This window comes from Peromyscus californicus, unplaced genomic scaffold (assembly GCF_007827085.1).
Source record: "Peromyscus californicus insignis strain IS unplaced genomic scaffold, ASM782708v3 Scaffold_12__1_contigs__length_115047231, whole genome shotgun sequence".
Taxonomy (NCBI): domain Eukaryota; kingdom Metazoa; phylum Chordata; class Mammalia; order Rodentia; family Cricetidae; genus Peromyscus; species Peromyscus californicus.
In genome coordinates, this window is record NW_026294413.1 from 37,782,198 (window position 1) to 37,804,597 (window position 22,400).

Consider the following 22,400-nt stretch of genomic DNA (forward strand, 5'->3'; position numbering starts at 1 on the left):
TCCCACAGAAACTCAGCCTCCCTGCCACCCTTCAGCTTAGTAAGTGTTCTTCCAGTTCTAAGTATGTGTTTGCTGTGACCTCCAAAAACAAAGGGCCCTAAGATTTAGATGGAATTCTCCAGAAACAAATGGCAAACATTGTATGGACTTGGCAGCACATGAGCTTCGCTAAACCTCAGTTTCTTTTTCAATATCATGGATGTGTTAATGCGTATCATTTAGGGCTAAAACACACACACACACACACACACACACACACACACACACACTAAAAATCTAAAGGATTTTTCAAATGTGTATTTTGTTGTTAATTATTATACTGTCCAGCCTCATCCTGCTATTTCTCAGAACTTTTCCTCACAAAACCCAATGGCAACTGATCAAATTGTTACCGTCTACTCCCTGACAGGCAGTTTTAGAAATACATAGTGCCTACCAAGCCACATGTCACTGATCACAAACATGCTGGCCCTGGATAGCTGTAACAGTAGGACTAGTAAACAAAGACGGTAGTCGGGCTCCCTAGACTAAAAGGAAGAGGAGGATGCTTTGCTTGTGAGAGTTTGGATTGAGTATGTATACTCAACCTTGAAATTGTGTTAGAGTGCTTGTGTTGAAATGTGTAGAGGTGCCATAGTGGACAGCACTGAAGCTCTCTTGTCAGGGATGGAAATCAAAACCCATAGTCTTCTGAAAAGAAATGTTTGAGCCTTGGATGAGAGAAAGCAGGCTTGGCAGAGAAGCAGCCCAAGGACCTAATTGTGAGAAACGAACACAGAAATTTGGTTGCTTAAAAGAGTTCATTGGAGAAGGTGGAAGAAACGGCCAAAGAAGACCTGAAAACAAATAAAACAGAAGGCCACACACAGTGGTGCACACCTGTTATCCCAGCATGCAGGAGTCAGAACAGGAGGATGTCTCAGTCAGTGTGTAGAGGGGCGTTATCACAGTAGACTGTTTCAACCAGGAGTGCAATGGATTGAGTTCTTCTCTAGCCTTGCCTGAGGGCGTTTTCTGATTCCTCATCTTCAAGTGTAAACTGGGGTCAACACATAAATATATCACCTTTGTCACAGGGGTTTTTATAAGACTCAAATATACGGGGTCCATGAGATGGCGCAGCAGGTAAACTGGGCCGTCAAGCCCACGGCCCTGAGTTTGAGCCCAAGAACCCACAAAAAAGTGAAAGGAGAGACTCAAATCCCAAAGCTGCCCTCTCTTCTCCACATGCTTACTCTTCAGGGTAAATTATTTCCATACTTCCTCAACCACCTAACACACACACATTAAAGAATGGTGAATTGTATATACATCTCCATTACAAGTAATTAGAGAGGATTTAAAATACATGGAAGGGTTTGTATAGGTTATAGGAAACACTATAGCATTTCCCATGAATACGGGCGGACAAATATATTGTCAAACAAGAAAACTCAATGAAGTTAGGCACCCTTAGTTTAATTTAAGGCTTCATTATTTACATGTAACTAGTTCAATCATTGACCACAAAACTGAATTGAAACGGCCCTTGCCATCCTTAGAGAATAGGCTGGTATTGCTCACCTCAAGCCTTATCCTTCCAGTCACATGGGTTGGCCTGACTAACCCCATCCTGCATCGTTCATGACTACAAGCTGTCTAGGGCCTCACCATGAATCACCTAATTAGCATAACTTACCAACTGTTTTGTCAACCCTGTAGGTCTAGGAGTCTTACCATAGGTAATGATTCCAGAGGCTGAAAGGCCACCTCCCAGGAACTGGAACAAAAACCAGGCAAAGCCATTATTACACCTGTTCCATAATGTAGAGGGAAAATGAGGCAAGAGACAGTTCAGTTGAGTGTCAGAACCCTGAGGCCTTGGGTACTCTTAGGGAATAGTTTCGGTAAAGGAGGATGAAAACCAAAATAGGATTACTAAGATCTGAGCAATAGGAAAGCAGATGTGGAAAGGGATCCCAACCCATGGCCTCACAGCAAGGGAAGCGGCAGGATGGGGCCTTGCCGTTGCCAATGTCTTTAAGGGAAAGGGGCTGGGCTTCCTTTACTGACCCCAGACCCTTAGAAGATTCCTTCCATCATCCGCTCACTTCCTGCCTGCCCGTTACTGAGATCGGCAGGGCAACTGTGCTGCCTTTGCACTTTCCTTTACCAGATGGTGAGATGAGCAAGGCTGACTGTGTATAACGAGCTGTGACAAACGCCATACTAGCTTAGGATCCAGAGATACCTTTACTGTTTGAAGGGGGAGTGCACTCTGCTAAGCTGTTTATGCTTTTACACAATTGGTTTCTAATGACTTACTTGGTACTTTTGAAGATTTTAGCGATATAAAATGACTTTTTACACATCTATCATTGTGTGTGTGTTTTCTATATATATTCTATATACTTATAAATGTGTGTGTGTGTGAGAGAGAGAGAGACAGAGACAGAGAGAGAGAGAGAGAGAGTCAAAGAACAAAATGACACTAAGGGGAGACAACTGTCCATAGTGTCAGTGTATCAACAGTAAAGAAATCCCAGGAGATACGGACTGCTGACGGCCAGCACTTACTTTAGTTATTGCATAGATTAAAAACATATATTTGTCACATACTTTACAGTTGTGCATACCCAGTGGTGCCTTAAAAATGATATTTATGGATTATTCACTCCTTGTCCCCTAATAAAGCTGCCGTTGAGGTGAAACAACACAGCTACTTAGTAGGTCAAAGCAATCGTCAGGAGCACAGGTAAAGAACTGTAAAAAGACACCAAATTTCCAGAAGATTGGAAATCACTGAAGTCATGTTGGGACCCCAGCGTTCTGCATTCCTTCTCTAGTCAAAACTGCCACAGGCTTGCCATCAGCCACAAAAGGTAGAAGCTCGCCGGGCGGTGGTGGCGCACGCCTTTAATCCCAGCACTCGGGAGGCAGAGCCAGGCGGATCTCTGTGAGTTCGAGGCCAGCCTGGGCTACCAAGTGAGTCCCAGGAAAGGCGCAAAGCTACACAGAGAAACCCTGTCTCGAAAAACCAAAAAAAAAAAAAAAAAAAAAAAAAGGTAGAAGCTCAATTTCATTTCTCATCAGAGCGCTGGCAATCCTAAGAAGCCAGTGCCCATTAGAACCATGGTGTGATAGAGGAAGGATACTGCTTTAGAGGAAGGAGCCTCTCTGAACCATAACTAGTATTAGCTGCAATGGGGAGGGTTCCCCCTAGGGTCTTCCACCAATATGTTGGCTGAAATACTTCCTCATTTAGATGCCAAAGTGTGTGTGTGTGTGTGTGTGTGTGTGTTTGCCAGCATCTTTCCTAGATTCCTATGTGGTGATATTGTGTCCCCCAATATGTTGTCACCCTAATAAACTTATCTGGGGTCAGAGAACAGAACAGCCACTAGACAGACATAGAGGCCAGAAAATGGTGGGACACACCTTTAATCCTATCGCTTGGGAGGCAGAGATCCGTCCGTGAGATCAAGGCCACAGTGGAAACCACCAGGCATGGTAACACACACCTTTAATCTCAGGAAGTGATGGCAGGAAGCAGAAAGGTATATAAGATGTGAGGACCAGGAACTAAGTTTGTTAAGCTTTTAGGCTTTTAGCAGCAGTTCAGCTGAGATCCATTCGGATGACGACACAGAGGCTTCTAGTTTGAGGAAACAAGATCAGCTGAGGAATTAGCGAGGTGAGGTTAGCTATGGCTTGTTCTGCTTCTATGATCTCTCAGCATTCACCCCAATACCTGGCACAGGGTTTGTTTTTATTAATAAGACCTTTTAGAAATTTGTGCTACATTCCTATGTCTTTGTGTTTCTGGGGAAGCAATGGGAATGTTAGTGCAGGGTGTTGGAGGTTTTCAAATATTGTTATCATTTAAATCTGTATTCTGCAAACACCATATGGAACCCAACATTGGGTATTGTGTACAGCCTTGATTCTTACGTTTATGTCCAGTGGGCTCTCTGCATTTAAGGTTGATTCAGCTTTCCAACAGTCCAACTTTGAATTCACAGGGAAAAGTAAAGCTATGGTGGGCTCCCTGATTCACTTATAGTAAGAATCATATGGAGAGTTAAATTGAAATTAGTGAGTCTTCCTATTTTAAAGCAAAATACGATGCATTCTTACCCTGCTTATTTCCAGGGTTACACAAATATATGATATTTGGATTGGATCCCTTAGGAGTTTGGTACTAAGAATAGTAGCTGGCTCTTTCCCTATCTGTGCTGCCATTACCAGTGGCCCTGAGTATTGGCAGGGGTCCTGGACATATCATACACAGACATCAATTGTAATGTTTTAAAGAAAAAAAAGGAAAGCCCAGGATTTGATTCATAAAATTGTACAAAAGTACTCCGTTTAGAAAATGAAGCAGTAATCTTCTTTTGCCTTAGTACATTCAGTATCCAGTATAAAATGTGTGTTGGCAAAGATTTCTATGGAGGATAAATAGAATGCTTCTATTTTTATTGCAGCACCAGCCTCACCTTTAATTGAGTCTGTATGTCCAAGTATGCCTTATTGTATTTATAGCCATCTAACTGCACATGTGAAGGACGGAGGCCTCCCACATCAAGTTATGCTTTACTTATGCCTCTGCAAATCTATGTGTTCTAACTTACAGTACTGCCTCCCCTGTGTTGTTTGAAAGTCAACTATTTAAAAATGTAATGCAAATGGAAAAGTAAGAACCAGGATGGGGGCTGTTAGGGTGCAGAGACGAGAATATGGGTTCTGAGAGTGAAAAGTTATCGAGGAACGGCTAACAGGACTACAATCTCTTCCTCTTCAGGTGCTTTGTGCACTTTTGTATTTTCCAGTAGTCTGTAAACAGGCATCTTCCTTTTTCATACCATCTTACCCATTGCTTCCTATTAAAGTGTTTATTTCTGAAACCACAGAGGCGTCAAGTACCATGCTATTCTCTTATCATCTTATCCCAAATGGCAAACCCATGGCCATTTTGAGTTTCTTAAAAGGATCTAAATGTTCTTCCTTGCATTGGCCCAGTTGTTATTGACATAAGCCTCCAGAGAAGTTCAAACACCAAAGCACTAAAAGAAACACCCCAGGGCTATGCTGGACACTTCAACTGCAGTCTGGTAGGCAGAGATCCTAAAAAGCTGTTGTCCTCCTTTTTTCTCAACACACAGTCCACTGGTGACTTTCACAGAAACTGTTTGAGAAGAGTAAAATGTCAAAAGCATGAGTGTGAGCTCAAGAGGAAAGTGGATGGGAAGAATAGAGACAAGAACCTGGTTCCTTCAAAGGATTTTTTTTTTCCTGAAAGGAACCAAGCACTGTGAGTGTAGCTGGGGCAGAAGTGAAAACAAATGGAAATTTCTTTCTCCAGTTTTGAGTTAGCACAACAAACTTGCATACTGAGGGGAATTGTCTTAGTTAGTGTTTCTGTTGCTGCAGTGAAACACCATGGACCAAATAACAAGTTGGGGAGGAAAGGGTTTATTTGGCTCACACTTCCGCACTGTAGTCTGTCACCGAAGGAAGACAAGGCAGGAACTCAAACTGGGCAGGAACCTGGAGGCAGAAGCTAATGCAGAGGCTATGCAGGAGTGCTGCTTACTGGCTTGCTCAGTCTGTTCTCTTTTAGAACCCAGGATCACCAGCCCAGGGATGGCACCACACACAATGGGCTGAGGCGTCATTAATTTAAAAAAAAAAAAAAATGCTCTACAGCTGGATCTTATGGAAGCATACGATCCTTTCCCTCCTTTCTAATGACTCGCTTGTGTCAAGTTGACATAAAACTAGCTGGAACAGGAATGATCCCAGGGAGGACTAAACCTTGACAGTTCAATAGGGCAAGTGTAGCTGCCAAAGGGATGGCTGTCAATACCACAGCAGGAGTGAGGCCTTCCAGGCTGTTCTCAGCAGGGCAGGATGTTGATCCATCCTAACAGGAAGGAAGGTATAGGTAGATACTCGATGTTAAGGGAGCTTCCAGTGAAAGTTTTGTTATGTTTTATTTGTATGAAGGTCCCAATTGATAGTGGACAGACATGCTGGAGGTTTGAAAAGAGAAGAAAGGGTGTGAAATGGTTGTCTAGGAAAATGGAAGGATAAATGAATTCAGATACTGCAATGGATTGAGGTCATGTTTAAAATTCATAGTCATTAATTTAATTGAAACCAGTACAGAAAGGGATGACGTCGTGACTTTAACCATACTCTGAGAAGGCAGTTTCTGTCTGTATCTCTGCTTTACGAAGCTCTTGTGAGGATTCAGGGCACCATTATTGGGAAACTCAGCTTTGAATTACTTAGCATTTTTCTGTGGCAAAAAGGTGTTCAGCTTTGTCTAAGACAGCTCCAGTGTCTCCTAATACAGTGTCTGGCTTCTGCCACTGACTTACTTAATAACTAATCTAAGCTCATGACCAAACTTCTTTTTGCTTTTCCTCCTCAGTCTGTAACATGGTGGTGATATTTAAGGTGCAACAATTTTTTTTTTGTAAGTTAATGTGCTGCTTAATAAATCCAGGATGTTCGTAAGATAGTATTTCAGCCCTCTCTGCTAAGCCCTGGAAAGTCAGGTCAGAGCCTCCACTTAAACCCTAAATCCTTGTGACAGAGGAACTGCTCCTCCTGTAGGTTTTGAAAAAAGGGGAACCGATAAGCATGCTAGCTAGTTTTATGTCAACTTGACACAGGCTAGAGTCATCTGAAAAGAGGGAACCTCAATTGAGAAAATGTCTCCATAAGATCTAGCTGGCGGGCATCTTCTTGATTAATGATGGAGGAGGGCCTAGCCCATAGTGGATAATGCCGTCCCTTCTGCTGGTGGTCCTGAGTTCTATAAGAAAGCAGGCTAAGCAAGCCATGAGGAGCAAGCCAGTAAGCAGTGCCACACCACAGCATTGGTATCAGCTCCTGCCTCCAGTTTCCTGTCCACTGTGAGTTCCTGTCCTAGCTTCCTTCAGTGCTGAACAGTGATGTGGAAGTGTAAGCCAAATAAAGCCTTTCCTCCCCAAGTTGCTTTGGTCATGGTGTTTCATCACAGCAAGAGTAACTCTTACTAGACAGTAAGTATCACCATATAGTAGCCACCCAGATTGTGTCCTTTTATCCTCACATCTACTTTTTGAGATTTATTATTGGAATTTAAGACTCAAGGTTATTGAACTATCCATCTAATGATCAGATTTCATACCATGTCTACCTAAAATCCCACGTTATTTTTTATTTTTACTTTTCCACATACAGAAATGGCCTTGATTGAATATAGCTGTAGAAGCTGTGAAACTTTATGTATTATTTTCTTATATTCCAGATCTATATTCTTGCCAGTGTAATCTCAGTAATCTAAGATTTTTAACTAGCATTGCCCAGTAAAAACTTAACCTTGTTTGTTGGAAGTCTCATTATGGAGTAGTATACAAGAAGACATCAAATGACCAGGGATGATAGAAAGATTTGGGAATGGGCAGTACACTGACTGAAAAATCAGCACTTAGCTACAAATGTACTTTCCACATACGTTTTGGGGGAAGATGGTGGATTCAAGATAAAATTAATTTATGTGGCCATGGGAACTGCAGAACCACCAGGCCTGTGTCTTCTTTGCTGCAGGCACAGAGTGTGCACTATGAGCTGCGGCACATAAACTCCTCTCAGGGAAAAAAAAAAATCACTGCTCTGCTAGATTTTGATTTTTGAGTAACAATTGCCTACCTGATAGAGAAAGTGATAAGAAAAGTGTATTTATTTTCTTCCAACAGCTAAAAGCTGATCATACTTCTAAAATTTGTAGAGATTGTCCAAGAAACTGTGTAAAATCCTCATCCATCACTGGAAGCCCCTGGTCAGGAAATGACAGTGCAGTAAATATCTTCAGCAGCCACCTTTTTAATGTACAAGCTGTTTTCGGTTGGAATTTTCAGCGCTCACATAAAACACACTGTCATGAGTGACTGCTTGTGCTCCAAAGTCATTACTATTGGGATAATGGAACATCTCTCAGCGAATAACCAAAAAACTTTAAATGTCATGTCAAGTTTGTTGGAGCCATTTTCAAACCCTGTTCAAGGTTACATGAATATTGAGGCTATCTGCTTTTTAAAAGTATGAGAGAGTCACTCATAAGGTTGTACAGTGTGAGAGTCAGTTAATTAGATGAAATTTTAGGTCTCTTTGAGAAAATTAATCAGCCAGCACCATTTAATCACTTCCTATTATGGAGTCAAGATCGTAACCACTTGCCAGTATGTATGTGTGTATGGGTGCATGTATATATAAGTAGATGTAGATATTCCACTCAATTTTGTTATGACAAAATTATGTAATTGTGGTTTGCTAGAAAATACAATTTGCCTGACAACTTTATTATTTCTTTTAAGGGATGTTTTTTAACTTTTCAACTTCGTAGGATAATCTTCCTTACTTTTGTTCAAAAGGAAAATCTTAGTGTAATTGTTCCTCTTCCGTTGGGTCATAATCTGTGCGGACTGTTTATTTACCCGGTGTGTTTATTGAACACTTAGTTTACCCAGGGCTATTATAGATACTGAAACTACACAGTTTAAAGTAAAGTTCCTTCTCTGTGGACCATACGTTCTAGTGAAAAGACACCCAGTGGACAAGTAAACAGACATATGGTACATGTGCTTGCCATGATGCTAGGAGGGAAAAGATGGGGGGAAGGAACACTGGGGTGGGGAGGATCAAGATAAGGCCCATCTGAAATGGTTAGAGAAGGCTTCTCCATTTCATTTGTGTTTGACCCAAATCCTGAATGAAGCATAAGACAAAACTCTGATAATGTCCTGCCCACAGGTATTTCAGCATAAAAGAAGAAAATAAGCAATTGTCTTCTATAATTTAATTGATTCTTAACCTATACATGTTAACTTTATGTCTGTCTTTCTTCTGACTACTTTGAGTCTCTCCAAGAGGATTTATTTATTGAGAATTATTAAATCTATGTTTTATAACATACCTGGACCTTGGTTTCCACACTGACAAGTTTCATGTTTCTTTTTTTCTTACTGTAGAAAACCAGAAAGTACAGTTGACAGAAGGGTCACGTCCACACCACAGTATCAATGGCAACTCCACCAGGACTCCAGTCGCCAAGGAGCTTAATTATAATCTAGACACTCATGAGTCTACAGGGAGGATCAAGGCAGTTGAGAAGGAAGCCTGTAATACAGAAAGCAACAGAAAAAAGGAAATGGAACTTCTTGGCTCTGTTTCTAAAAGCGAATCCGTCCCTGAAGTTGAAGCCCTGCTGGCAAGATTACGAGCTTTATAAATTAAACTGGTTAAAAAAATGATTAAGCCAAGCACAAAGCCATGCTTTCAGCTGTAACACTTGAAAAGTTGCTTTTATGTGACTTTATATAGTTTTAAATTATGATATATATTAGAGGAATAAAGCTAAATACATGATTGCAATGCTTTTCTATGTACTTGAAGTTTTGGCTTATTCAAGATTGTAATGGGCTTTAATGCTTTTTTTGTGTCCTGATACTTATCTATTCTGTATTTGCTGGTTAAATTATATAAGTTGCTTTAGAGAGCAAGGAGGCAGTCATGTGTTCAACAGTGTGTCTTTAAGACAATGACGTCCTTCTAAGTCTTAATATTTGCCACTTCAACATTAATGAAAGATCATTAAGGTGAAGACTTGGTATCTGTCCATATGTATTCCATATTTGCTATCTGTATAGCCCAAATGTTTTCAGTACAGCATCAAAAACATATAACTGTGTTATCAAGTGTAGTGACCAGTACACTCATTATCATCAGTGTTGATTCATAATAACTCCACACATTTCCAAAAAGGGTACAGTAGGAATATATGCACTTTCTTTGCAAAATGCACGTACCTTTTGCAAAGTAGAAATATAAAGTTGGAATGTACGCAGTATCACAGTACTGCCCCAAGCTCTTGGTCTTAGCCAAGAGAATACTTTTACCCTCGCTAATTATGGCTCTGGAATAAAATTACCATTCTGAAATTTCCCAAGAAAGAAATTTTTATTTTGAACAATCTCAGGATTTCAATTTCTTTAAGTTGACAATCAATAATTGTAACAATAATCTGAGTGTTTCAAGGAAAGTTTCCATATGCAAATGTTTAGATTGTACCTCATTTGTCGTCATTCCTTTGTTAATTCCTTATCACAGAAAATAAACTTGCTGCTTGCACTAAAAAAAAAAAATATGTCTTTCTTCTCTTGCACATATTCTGTGGATGTGATGGAGACAGACTCTGGTCTAACATCTCTTGTGCTTTATTATTTATAATGAGTAAGTGCTCTTTAACTTTCAGGTAAAAGGCAGCTATATGGAACTATTCTGGTATGGTCTACTGCGTTTGATGTCCTTATTTAAATTGCCACCTCCTTTCAGCTCCAAGTTAATAAAATAAATTAGTACTATGAACCACGCTCTGCTCATAGACATCAAAGAAGCATTATCCATAGAATGTGGGAAATAATTTGGTCCTATGGTAATACAGTGAGCATTCTACCCGCCACTTGCAATTCTTGTTTTCTTTCTTTTTTTTTTCCTTTTATGCAAAAGCAAGAGCATTTATTTCTTGAGAGAAGAATTCCTGCATGCAGGGGTCAGCCACACAACAAAATGGTGACAATCCCCAGAGAGGCACACAAGCTCCTTTTATAGACAACCAGGAGGGGATTAGGTCATCCTAAACATGATTGGCCAAGCAAGCAGCAGCCACACTAATATGTTTCTGATTGGCTGAGGCTAGAAGTGCTGAATCATGCCCGGTATGCAATATCTCCCTTACCTCCCTTATCAGAAACTGAACCTGAAATAGAAATTGAGACCTAAACAGAAACTGAAACTGAGGCTGGGCCTGGGAGAAGCCCATAATGGTGCTACCCTGGCCTCTCAGGTCAGCTATTAAAAAGTTGAACTTTATTTCACCCTATAGGTAAAATGAAGTGAGTCTGAAATCAAAATGGCAGTACGCAGGCCAAGGTGCTTTTGCCTGCTCCCTTCATATGTACCCCTACAGTGCCAATTCACCCTGGTTAACTTTTGGGGGTGGGGGGGCGCAAGAGAGATGGCTCAGAGAATAAGAGCACTGACTGTTCTTCCAGAGGTCCTGAGTTCAATTCCCAGCAACCAGATGATGGTTCACAACCATCTGTAATGAAATCTGGTGCCCTCTTCTGGCCTGCAGGGATACAGACAGAACACTGTATGCATTATATAATATTATATATATATATATAAATATTAAAAAATAGTCTTGTTTTCTTGAAAACAAATCTTAACAGTCAGGGAAAGGGAATTTAAGCAGATTTTTTAAGCAGATGAGGAATGGCAGCAAAGCAGAATTGTTTTGATTAGGGAAAAAATATCAAATGAAGTTATTGTATTTCCTTTGATGTGATTTTGCCAAGACTTGAACTTTTCAGACAGGGAAATTAAGGCAGATAACCTGGGCACACAAGTACAGGTAAGAACTAGGTACCTGAGCAGCGACAAGTGGCAAGCTGGTAAGGAAAAGGAAGTGAGGATCTCAGAACTCCCAAGGGTAGAGGAAGGCAGAGAAAGGTGGCAGTGGAGCAGGCTAGCCCCAGAGCATGTCTGTAAGAGGAACAGACAGTCTTGAAACAGAAGACCAGGCTCCCGAGACAGGCAGAGCAGCAGCAATTCCTGAGCCTGGCAGTACAGCCCCAGCATGCTCGCTCTCTCTACCTCTCCCCTTCTTCTCCATCTCCCTCTTTCCCCCTCCCATCTTTCCCCTCCCACCCCCTTACCCCTGGATGACAAGAGATGGTTCTGAACACACCAGAGTGATGAAATGGAAAACACAGAGATTGAATGCCTGCTCAAGAATTCACTTTCTATTGGAGGGCCTTCCTTTATGTGCCACTTAACTACGGGTTGTGGGAATGATTAGGGTTTTAAAATCCATAATACTCCTTTAGCCAAACTGTGCGTGAAAACTTTAGCAGCGACCTTTAAATACAGATACCATGGTTTTGTTTCTAAGCATAATCTGTTCATTTGAATTAGCAGTAATGACAGTTAATATTTGATGCCAACTTAAGGCTTCCCCAGATATCTGGTAACATATAATTTCTGAGTAGGTCTATAAGAGTCCTTCTGGAAAAGGTTAGCCTTGATATCAACTGAATAAAATATTACTCTTCCCAATGTGATGGACATAATCCAATCTTTTCGTGGTACAAACAATAAAACAAAAAACAAACTCCATTTTATCTGGCTCTCAAACATCAGCTCTTCTGTGCTTAGACCCTTGAACTTGGACTACAATTATACCCCATTTTCCTATGTCAGTTCATACATAGTAGGATCTCAGCCTCCATAAACAGACATATGTACACACACACACACACACACACACACACACACACACACACACACACACACAGACAGATACATCCTCATATCTGCTTCCCAACAGAATCATGAATAATAGAACACAAAGCTGGAATCTGATAAAGCTCAATACCCTTAACAATAATGTTCTGCCCAGGATAGTGATAAGCCTAGACAGATTATCCTACACTTTCACACAGCAGTGTAATGAATTCTACTAGAACACAGATAATTAAGCAATTGTTGATTTGTCCAAAGCAATCACTTACTGCTAACAAGTTTGAAACACTCATTAGAAAAGAATCCCAGCTGGGCAGTGGTGGCAAATTCCATTAATCCCAGCACTCAGAGACAGAGGCAGGTGGATCTCTTGAGTTTGAGGTCAGTGTGGTCAAACATATATTTGAACAAAATATCTCAAGCTACCTAGTGTTCAACAGTCAGCCTTTGAAAAGGGTTAAGTCCTGATGTTTGTGACTTGCACAGCACTGAAGGTCATTGTGTTCAAGTGAAATGGGCCAGGCGAAGAAAGAAAAGTACCACGTGATCTCACATGGAAACAGAAAACAAGGGTTTCAGAGAAGCTGAGAGACCAGTGGTTGCCAGAGGCTAGAAAGATTAGAGAGGAGAGGATGGTTGGAGATTGATTAATAGGTAACAAGTTATAGTTAGACAGGGGCAAATCATCCTGGTGTCATGTCCACAATCGTGTAATTACTGGCACTGGTGATGTTCTATGTGGGTTTTAGAAACAAGAGTTTTGAATGTTTTCAACATGAATGACAGATATTTCCAGAGATAATCAATACCATATTTCCCATTGCATTCATGTACTAAGATGAATGTACATGGTAAACACATATGACTGTCATGTCGATTTAAGAACATCTGGTGCTATGTGAGAAAATGGACATTTCAGTAATTTAACATAACTAAAAAAAAAAAATCAAATTTTCCTATCAAGTTGCTCCAAATCCTTTTAGTTACAAGATACATCAACTCAAAAGCAGATTTCAAAATGACTTAATGATTTTTTTTTCCTGAGTAACTTGTTTTTATTTTGAAATATCAAAATAAAAGTGTGGATCTGAGTTTACTAATCAACCAAATTATTTTAGCTAGTGTAGACAGCTGTTATATCCATCATCTCAAGTTTCCCCATATGCATAATCATGTATGTATTAGAGGCATATTTGATGGTTGGTGCTGTAGCAAGCTTTTCTTCACCTTGTGTTGCTTCTGAAATGTCCTGGGTTCTAATATGTGAACTACTAACTTGGCGGATTCAAAATAAGTAGTATTCACTTTCTTTTCTTTTCATATTAATTATTTAAAGTTTTATGGTCCAGAAATTACAGCTGGCAGTTACCCAGTATTCATTTTCGTCTGGTGATTTGTTAAATGGTAGCTATTACATGTTCTTGCCAGGCAGGAGTGTTCTTAAAATACATCCTAGGGCCAAATTGCTCAAACGTTTTGTTCGTAGAGCCACTGTTCAGCAAAACGGGTGGTGTTGCCAAAGACCCATGGAGTTTGAAGGGCCCTGCAAGAAGAAATCCAGCTTCCTCCACAAATTGAAAATGATAGACCCTCACCCCCACAAAAGCTTGTTATTCCTAAGCAGACCTTGAACCATTATGGTGGGTATGAGGAGACTGTGAACCAACCGTGGAGGTTGGGGAGCTGAAGTGGAATGAAAAGTCACAATGTAACTATAATTTAACTTTGGTGCCTCTTTTTCTCTATTCAGCTAATTCTATTGTTAGTGACATGTTTTACTTTATTAGCCTTCCTCTGGGCATCTTCAAGAAGCAAGAACTTAAATCTTCATTTCTTTAAGAAACCTAAAAATGATAGACACCCCAAGCAATGAACAAGGTGTTTTGAAGACTGAGAAGATGGCTCAGCAGGTAAAGGTGATTGCCACCAGACCTGACAAACTGGAGTTCTATCCTCAGAACAGACATTGTGGACTGAGTTACCCTCCGACCTTGACATGCATGCCATAGCATATGTTCACTCACCCACCAGCTGATTTAGGGTTTCGATTGCTGTGATGAGACATGATGACCATGGCAACTCTTATACAAGGAAGCATTTAATTGGGACTTCCTTACAGTTTCAGGGGTTTAGTCCATGATCAGCATGATGATATGAAGGCAGACCTGGTGCTGGAGAGGTAGCTGCATCCAGATCTGGATCTGAAGGCAACAGGAAGTGAAAGCCACTGGCCTGGCTTGGGCTTTTGAAACTTCAAAGCACACCTCCAGTGACACACTTCCTCCAACAAGGCCACACTCTCTAATCCTTTTAAATAGTGCCTCTCCCTGGTGAGCAAACATTCAAACATACGAGCCTATGGAGGCCATTCTTATTCAAACCACCACACCTACACAAATGTAATATTGGAAGAGTATTTTGCAAAGTCCCAGATACTACCTCTTTCAATTAATATTGCCAACATTCTCCATATTCCCACAGATCTACATTAATATATATGTCTCATTTGGAAGGCCTTTCTGAATGAGGATTGGAAAGCAAATCAGATTAGCTCCTCAGGGCAGGTTATCCCACATCCTCTCCACCAGTCTTTGAAAGTATTTTGGTAAGTATTATGTTACTTAGATTTTTTTTTTTCTTGACAGTACTGAAAGGTTGAGAGTTTGCACTTTTCTCTTGGCATTTTTATTCAGTGTTATATTTAAAACTATTTCTGAAAACTTCTCTTTTCTCCTCATTTTCTAGGTATGAGTTACTAAAATGAATGTTAAAGATGACTCTCTGGTGACGATCTATCTGATATTAATACAATATAAGTAGGTCTGAATATTATTCAAATATGAATCCCAAGTGCTAGGAAGCTCTATGAAAATAATTAGCTTAAACAGATTAAAACAAATATTCAAGTAAATACTTTCTTGAGAGCAGGTCTACATTCTCAAATAAGTGTACTCCAGTTAATTTCTCCTCAATGCGTCCGTATACTTTCTCACAGGTATGGCTGAGTGATGAAGTAAACTTATCTTTTCATAATCAACAGATGGTTGCCCATGAGTACTGAATAAGTTACGTCTTACTCCAATTAGCATTTGTGAAGTAAATAGGGATGCTCTATACATATATCCTCTAACTGCTTCCTTTCCAGCCTCAAGATGTCTGTCAGCCATTCTCTCACCACACTGAGGCAACAAAGACACTTCATAACTAACGTCCCCAGCCAGTTAGGGAAGCTTCATCTTTAAATGGAGGACTTCTTTCCTTCCTTCCGTTCACAACTGCAGAGTTCTTTCAGCGTTAAACCAACTAGTACCTAATAAAAGCAAACAGGGGCCTCTCCAGCCTGAAGAAAATGCCATCCTCTTTGGAGGGTCTCGTCTTGATCCTTTGCTTTCCTTAATGACCTCACGAGGGCCACTCTGATGATTATGAGTACCATGGCTAACATCCCACACCTGTGGCCTAGCCAAAGCATAAGAGTCCAATTTGACTGTGATAATAAATAAAATCTTGTCATACTATTACAGGATGCTTGGCAAGGACAAGAATTAAGGCACCTTTATAACTCCCAAAGGAATCTGGTGATATTTCTAACGTGATCTCGCACATCATTCTGTCCTGCCTGACCTTGCTTGTATCTCCTTCCTGAATTATAGCTTGTGTCGGCTACCCTCTCCTCCTTCCACAGCCTCTCCCAAGATGAAGTATTGCTGACTTGAAGAAAACAAACCTTCTTTTTATTCTTTGAGGGAAAAAAAAGTGGGTTAAAATGCCCTCAAAGTCACACCATTTGTTTTCTGTAGAACAGTTACTACCTCCATTAGGTTAAATGTTGTGTCTCGCTTTATGAAGTGAACACTGAAGACTTCTTAGAGGTTAAAAAGACTTCCTCACAAAGTGTCCAGCTCTAGTCCTTAACACCTGGGGCGCAAAAAGTCAAGGAAACATTTTGTATTCACCAAGTGTACCAACTTACCCTCTACTTTTTCAATGGTGACTTGCTTTCTTCTAGCACCCACTAGGGACAGCTACCTCTCAGGCACTTCATGAATCTATGCAGAAAGGAGTTGTTTGTTTGTTTGTTTGTTTGTTTTTTATTTTGATGTTGTAATAGCATTGCTCATCTCTCCAGAGAAGTTTCACAGCTTCTGTCTAAGGGATCCAAGGAGATCACACTTGCAGAGCGACAGGCACACTTCAAGGACATTGTTCAGGATGAAAGTATTAGTGTCACATGGGAATAGCAGGCATGCCTGAAGGACCTCCAAAGGCTATTTCCATAGGATGATTCAGGGTGACTGTTTCTTGTGAGTATCCCAGTTTCTGCATGTGGAAAGCAGTCTGATTGTGATCACCTCCAGTATTCTGTGGTGCTAGACTTTTTGGCTGCCCTTGTCTATATATATTATTAACTGAAAGGTAATGATGAAGTATGACCTTCCCAAGAGGAGATTTGCATTTGAACTTACTTCTGAAAGCCTAGTCATAAAGAATTGGAAAAGTAACAAATGGAATTCAAGCCCCCCTTAAACCGAGCCCTGATCTGTAGTTTGAATTTCCTTGTTACCAGTACCCTGCTCCCCCTGAGCAGCCACTTCCTCTTCAGAGCTGTGGCCCATATACAGACCCAAAGTCTTTTCAGTTTCTTTTGCAGACCCAAGATAAGATAGCACTCTCAAAAGGCCTTGCAATGTTCTATTAGGGAAAAAAAAAAAAAAAGGACAGAGAGATCCAGGAAGAAAGACGCAACCAAACTAAAAAAGAGTTTCTATTCTCCACAGTAAGCTTGTCCCTCTCAGTTTGAAGAGTGCCTTGCTGGCACAGCCTCTGGAAGCACAGCAGACAACCAGCGGGTCTGTCTAGTGGCCCATTCCTGAGGGACAGATCGGTCCTTTCATAGCTGCGTGAGGCCTGCCGAACAGCCATTGCTGATTAATCTCAGGCTTGTATATCATGCATCCACAAAGACTGTTTGGGCATTTCATTCATCCTTTCTTGAACCTCAGAGAACAGATAGCAGGCTTTCCACAAACGATATAGTGTTTTTAGCCATGTGGAGTCAGGTGGGCCTTGGTTTGATGTTGTAATTGATTTGGATATGAGGTCCCTTTACTGGGAACCGCATGAATATGGTGACCGTTTTCAGCAGCCACACTAACTAGTGGGCCGACAGCGTACTGAGGGAAGCATGTGGGAACAGAGGTCAGGCACATACATAGAGAAATAAGAGAAGAACAGCACAAAGGACATGATATTAGAGGAGTTTTGCTGGAAGGTATAATCCTTGCAAGTGTAAACTCAAAGCAATATGGACACACAAGTTTGAAAATGTTCACAGGAAAGGATATGAGACAGGAGAATCAGCTTCAAGTCCTTACAAGACTCAAATAAGAAGATAACAAATTTACTCATTGTGTCCCTGGAGGCTGGAGGGAAGGCCAGTAGATAAAAGTAATAGTGTTTATAGGAAAAAACGTCTTAATGCATAACTTCCTGGTAATAAGAGAGGCCGTTCTTCAACATTACAGAGCAAGTGTTTAGGAGACTCTCTGAGACTTACCTCCTTGGAATCCCACACCATTCTCCTGAGTCATGAGGTGACTTGGCCCCCATTGAATCCCATGACTCTTTGCTCTTTCCACTACCTCTCTCTTCACACAGGTAGCTTAATGTGTGGAGGCCACATGTGTGACATTGGGGTGATAAAGCAATCTATTCCTCAGGTAAGAGGTTGGCATATATGAGCTCTGAAGGATTTTTATCACCCTTAGCATCTGTGTTCTGTGGTTTTACAGAATCGTAAGTGGGCACCCCAGGCTTGGGGCTTATCACCTCCTTCGTGACATCACATTTTCCTCTTGCTTATCGCTTTGAGACACATAATAACTGTCTTGGTTTATTCATGTGCTATCACTAGGTCTTGTAACTGAAATAAATCATCCCTAATCAAGGAAGGAGTGGTCCAGACAGGCACAAAGCCTAGTAGGATGGAACACCTGCTGAAGATCTGGGTTGGTTCCTCCTGTGTGTGGGCAGTGAAGTAGCTCTTTCCCAGCATCCAGCAAGGCAGTAAGTGATGCCCTCACCGTGGGCTGCCCACATACTTGCTGGGTAGCATCCTACACGTGTGATGGATATTATTAAGTTTATTGCAACCTTATGACAAGGAATTGGTCCTGCAGCCACATTTTACCAGTATAGAAGTAGACAAGTAGCTAACACACAGTCACACATCTAGTAAGAAGTTAACAGATGTGCTTGTTCCCAAATATGGGCTCTGTTATGGTGAGCTGCACTGTCTCTCTGCAGGGCTGAACGTCCTTCTGAAGAAAACATAGGATCAGGACAAAGCAGCTAGGCATACAGGCTTGCAGTTACTCTGCAGTGGACTCTCCCCACTTTATTTCCCTGTTTTTAACCCCAAATGCTATGAATCTACAAACTAAAGATAAAATTGGGGGAATTTCTCATTTTAATTACGGTCATCTCTGATTATCATTTATTTTCGTATTGTCAGATACTGACATATATAAATTTAAGGTAAGCAAACGTTAGTATTTTCTGCCATGGTTGATCTAAAAGACCAACTTCTGACAGGCACCCAGGGTCCTGGGAGGTTGGTCGGCTTCCCTGGCCCAGCTCCCACTAGGAATGTGTCTCCTGCACAGTCTACGAGGTTGTCAGGCCCTCCCCATCTGAAGGGCTCAAGAGACTTCCAGAAGCACTGTCTGTACAAGACATGAGTTCTTCCCAATCCGTTAGGCTCTGTAAAATCACAATGTTCATCATTTTTGTTTTCCCCTTGGCTTGCCTTTTCTTTTCTCTCTGAATGCAGACAAAGACAGAAGCTTAATACCCAAGGAGGAACTCTACCCAAACTGATGTTTTCCTTTTTACAAAAAAGTGGGCCTTTTTTGTTGTTGTTGTTGTTGTTGGTTTTTCGAGACAGGGTTTCTCTGTAGTTTTGCGCCTTTCCTGGAACTCAAAGAAAATATACAAATTTGAGTATTCTCTTTTTTCTCCATTTAAAATGTGCTAAGGACTTTTATAGTGAAAGTACCCCTAGGGCAGTAACCTGGTGTTAGTAGTAAGCTATTGGCCTTACAATGATGTATTTGGAGAACTATTTGAATTTTGTCATTTGAATAAGAGGCAACTCACGTTCTTATCGTACTGATTCAGTAAAAGCTATGTTGTGGTGACCTTGATTCTTCCATTCCAGGGCAATACTGAGAAATAAATGAATTTTGTAACAATTTAAAGATCAAGGTTGCCCCATTTACATTTCAGCACTCCACTATAAGGTTTCTATCTGTACATCTTTTTGGTCCTACAGTTTAATCCTTGCAGAATTCAAAGTTGCTAATATTATATGTTTTTTATACATGTCAAAGGGCATGCATATCCCTTATCTGATTTGCTTATTGAAAACAAAAGCTATGCGTGTATAGTGGTGTGTGTGTGTGTGTGTGTGTGTGTGTGTGTGTGTGTGTGTGTGTGTGTGTTTTCATGGGTGTGTGGGCACACCTGTGTGTGCATATGGAGGCCCAAGGTTGATGACAGATGTCTTCCTTGATCGCTCTTCATGTTTTTCTTGAAGCAGGGTCTCTGTTGAACCCAGAGCACAAAAATCCCAGCTAGTGTAGCTAACCAGCTTGCCCCAGATATCCCTGGTCTCCTGAGTACTGGGATTACAGGTAGCTGTCACACCCGCTTACCTTGTCTATGGGCGATGGGGATTTGGACGCTGGTCTTCAGTTTTCTGCAGCAATCATCACTGAGACACGTCCCCCACCACAAGAGCTATTTCTTACGAACCACCAATATCTTAGGGTCCTGTAGAATACCTAACATAAAGCTTAATAAAATTGTCTTCAATTGTGTCAAAAGTAATTAAAGAGCAATTGGTTTAATGAAAGATGATCCAGATCAGAGAATGGTCTTTGTTGATTGTTCTAACAGCTCCGATCTTCAATCAACTCCTCCCTGTATGTATTAAAAAACATCACAATGAGATGAAAGAACCCATTGTATGCTGAGCACACGTCAGCCCATAACATAAACCCATTTGTTCTGTGCTAAATACCGGCCATGGGAAACTCCACAGACAAGTATAGTACCTATCACAGAGATGTATAATCCAACACAGAAGACACACGTAGGAATCATGTGTTTAACACTGGAGGTACACACTTCAGGAGAACATACTGGCAGTCAGTTGAGCTGATGGGGCTCATGGTCCTGGGAAGTGACTTAAGTTGAACCCTAAGATGGGTAGAAGTGGGCTGATAGAGGTATAGACAGCAGGGAAGAGTGCCAGAGAAGACGAACATACATATGAAGACTTTGAAGAGGGAAATAGCACAAAATTTGGCTTTGGAAACACAAAACAGGTCTGAGATCAAGGTAATACTATTTCTACAACACACAAACAAATTTCTTTTTCATAAACCTTAAGAATTTTTTTAATTTAAGGGAGGATATCTATGCTTTGTTAAACCAACTATGAAAGGAAAATTATGAAAATTACTCATAGTGTCAAACTTCTTAAATTTTGTTATTTATAACAACATGCATAATTCAATTATGAGAGTTCATTTTTTGTTAGAAGTGCATCAAGATTTCTATATGTAAGGTATTCCAAGGTGAACATCTATTATTTATTATTACAGACATATGTCTGCACTAAATTATCCTGAAATTTAAGGCCAACACGTCCCCTCTCTCTTCAATGCACTGTCACTGTATGCTTTCATGTGTTTATTTTAGAAAGTAACTATAGAGTGGGAGATTAAGTCTGTCACTCTAATTTTTAACAAGGCTGATACAAAAGTGCCGTTAGATCACCCATAGCACTGTGGAATGTACATTCTTTAGAAATGGTAGGACGAATAAAGGATATGTAAAAATAGCCATTTTTGATTTTTTTTTCAGAGAACCTTCCTCTTCTCCACAGATGTATACTTTTACGGAAACTACCAACTAATGGTGTTTTGCCTAAGATCCATGCAGGCAAAGTTGTATTCACTAGGGAGCTTCCCAGAGAAGTCATTTTCAAATAATAGAGAAAAAAAAAGAGCACACGTCAGCAAACTAATTTATGCTACATCAATTTTGCATACCCAGAAAGCATGAAACTTTAATGTGATCTCACCAAAGTCAAATAAGCCGAACAGAAGTTACCAAAACAGGCTTGGCCTTTCATCTAAACAAGCTGATGTCACACTGGGTTTTGTTCCGAAAGGGCAGAGTGGCCATGCTACTCAATGCATGTGGTGTGGCACAGCGTAGAACTACAAAAGGCACTCAAAGCTAAGTGTCCGGGAATTCCGGGGTGATTAATGGGAAGCTTTATTTCATATCAGGATAAAGAAACAGAGAGAAAAAAGCCATAAGCTCATTTACCAACTGTAAAGGTCACAAACGAAATGATGGTGGGTGACGTGGCTGTGTCGAGAGGCTCCTAGGCAACGCAGAAAGCCGTGGCAGAGGCTCCAGGAGGCAGTACCTGGGGGCTGCCAGCCACAAGAGGGCTTAAGCCAAAGGAAAGGGCCACGGAAACTTAAGCCCCTCATATCCTCAGTTCTACTCGAGGACCCTATTTTCTCTCTGGGACTTGGATTCTCAGTTGCTTATCGCCGCCTGGGGGGACAGCCTCCAGCAGCACAGGGTTCAAAGGCAAATCAGAAACAATCAATTCTACTTTAAGCCTTTAGGGTACGTATCCATCCATCACTTGTTTTTTTTTTTTTTTGGTTTTTTGAGACAGGGTTTCTCTGTGTAGCTTTGCGCCTCTCCTGGAACTCACTTGGTAGCCCAGGCTGGCCTCGAACTCACAGAGATCCGCCTGGCTCTGCCTCCCGAGTGCTGGGATTAAAGGCGTGCGCCACCACCGCCCGGCCCACTTGTTTTTTGTTTTTGTTTGTTTTTTTTTTTAATATCTGGAGGTTGTAGTGGGTACCTGTTCCACCTATGACCTTGAGGTACCAGCCCCTAGGACATGGCCTCAGGGCTAGCATAAGACCTGAGGGGCACGCATGCCGTTCTCTCTTCTCTCCCTCGTGGGCTTG

At 41.0% G+C, this 22,400-nt stretch overlaps 1 protein-coding gene and 1 long non-coding RNA gene across 4 annotated transcripts in view; one reads left to right on the forward strand and one right to left on the reverse strand.

Annotated features, from left to right (window-relative positions):
• The window catches only part of Diaph3 (diaphanous related formin 3), a 502,378-nt gene extending 492,216 nt beyond the window's left edge, over window positions 1-10,162 (forward strand). For all 3 annotated transcript variants that reach the window (XM_052732620.1, XM_052732621.1, XM_052732622.1), the window contains one exon: window positions 9,000-10,162. In XM_052732620.1, coding sequence (XP_052588580.1) covers window positions 9,000-9,259 — 260 coding nt within the window. In that variant the 3' untranslated portion in view covers window positions 9,260-10,162. The remainder of the gene's footprint in view (window positions 1-8,999) is intronic.
• The window catches only part of LOC128107112 (uncharacterized), a 57,429-nt gene extending 37,160 nt beyond the window's left edge, over window positions 1-20,269 (reverse strand). Inside the window, exons 1-2 of the long non-coding RNA XR_008216962.1 lie at window positions 20,049-20,269; window positions 8,945-9,147 (exon numbers count right to left, since the gene is read on the reverse strand). This is a non-coding gene — a long non-coding RNA (uncharacterized LOC128107112). The remainder of the gene's footprint in view (window positions 1-8,944; window positions 9,148-20,048) is intronic.
• Window positions 20,270-22,400: the final 2,131 nt, after the last annotated feature.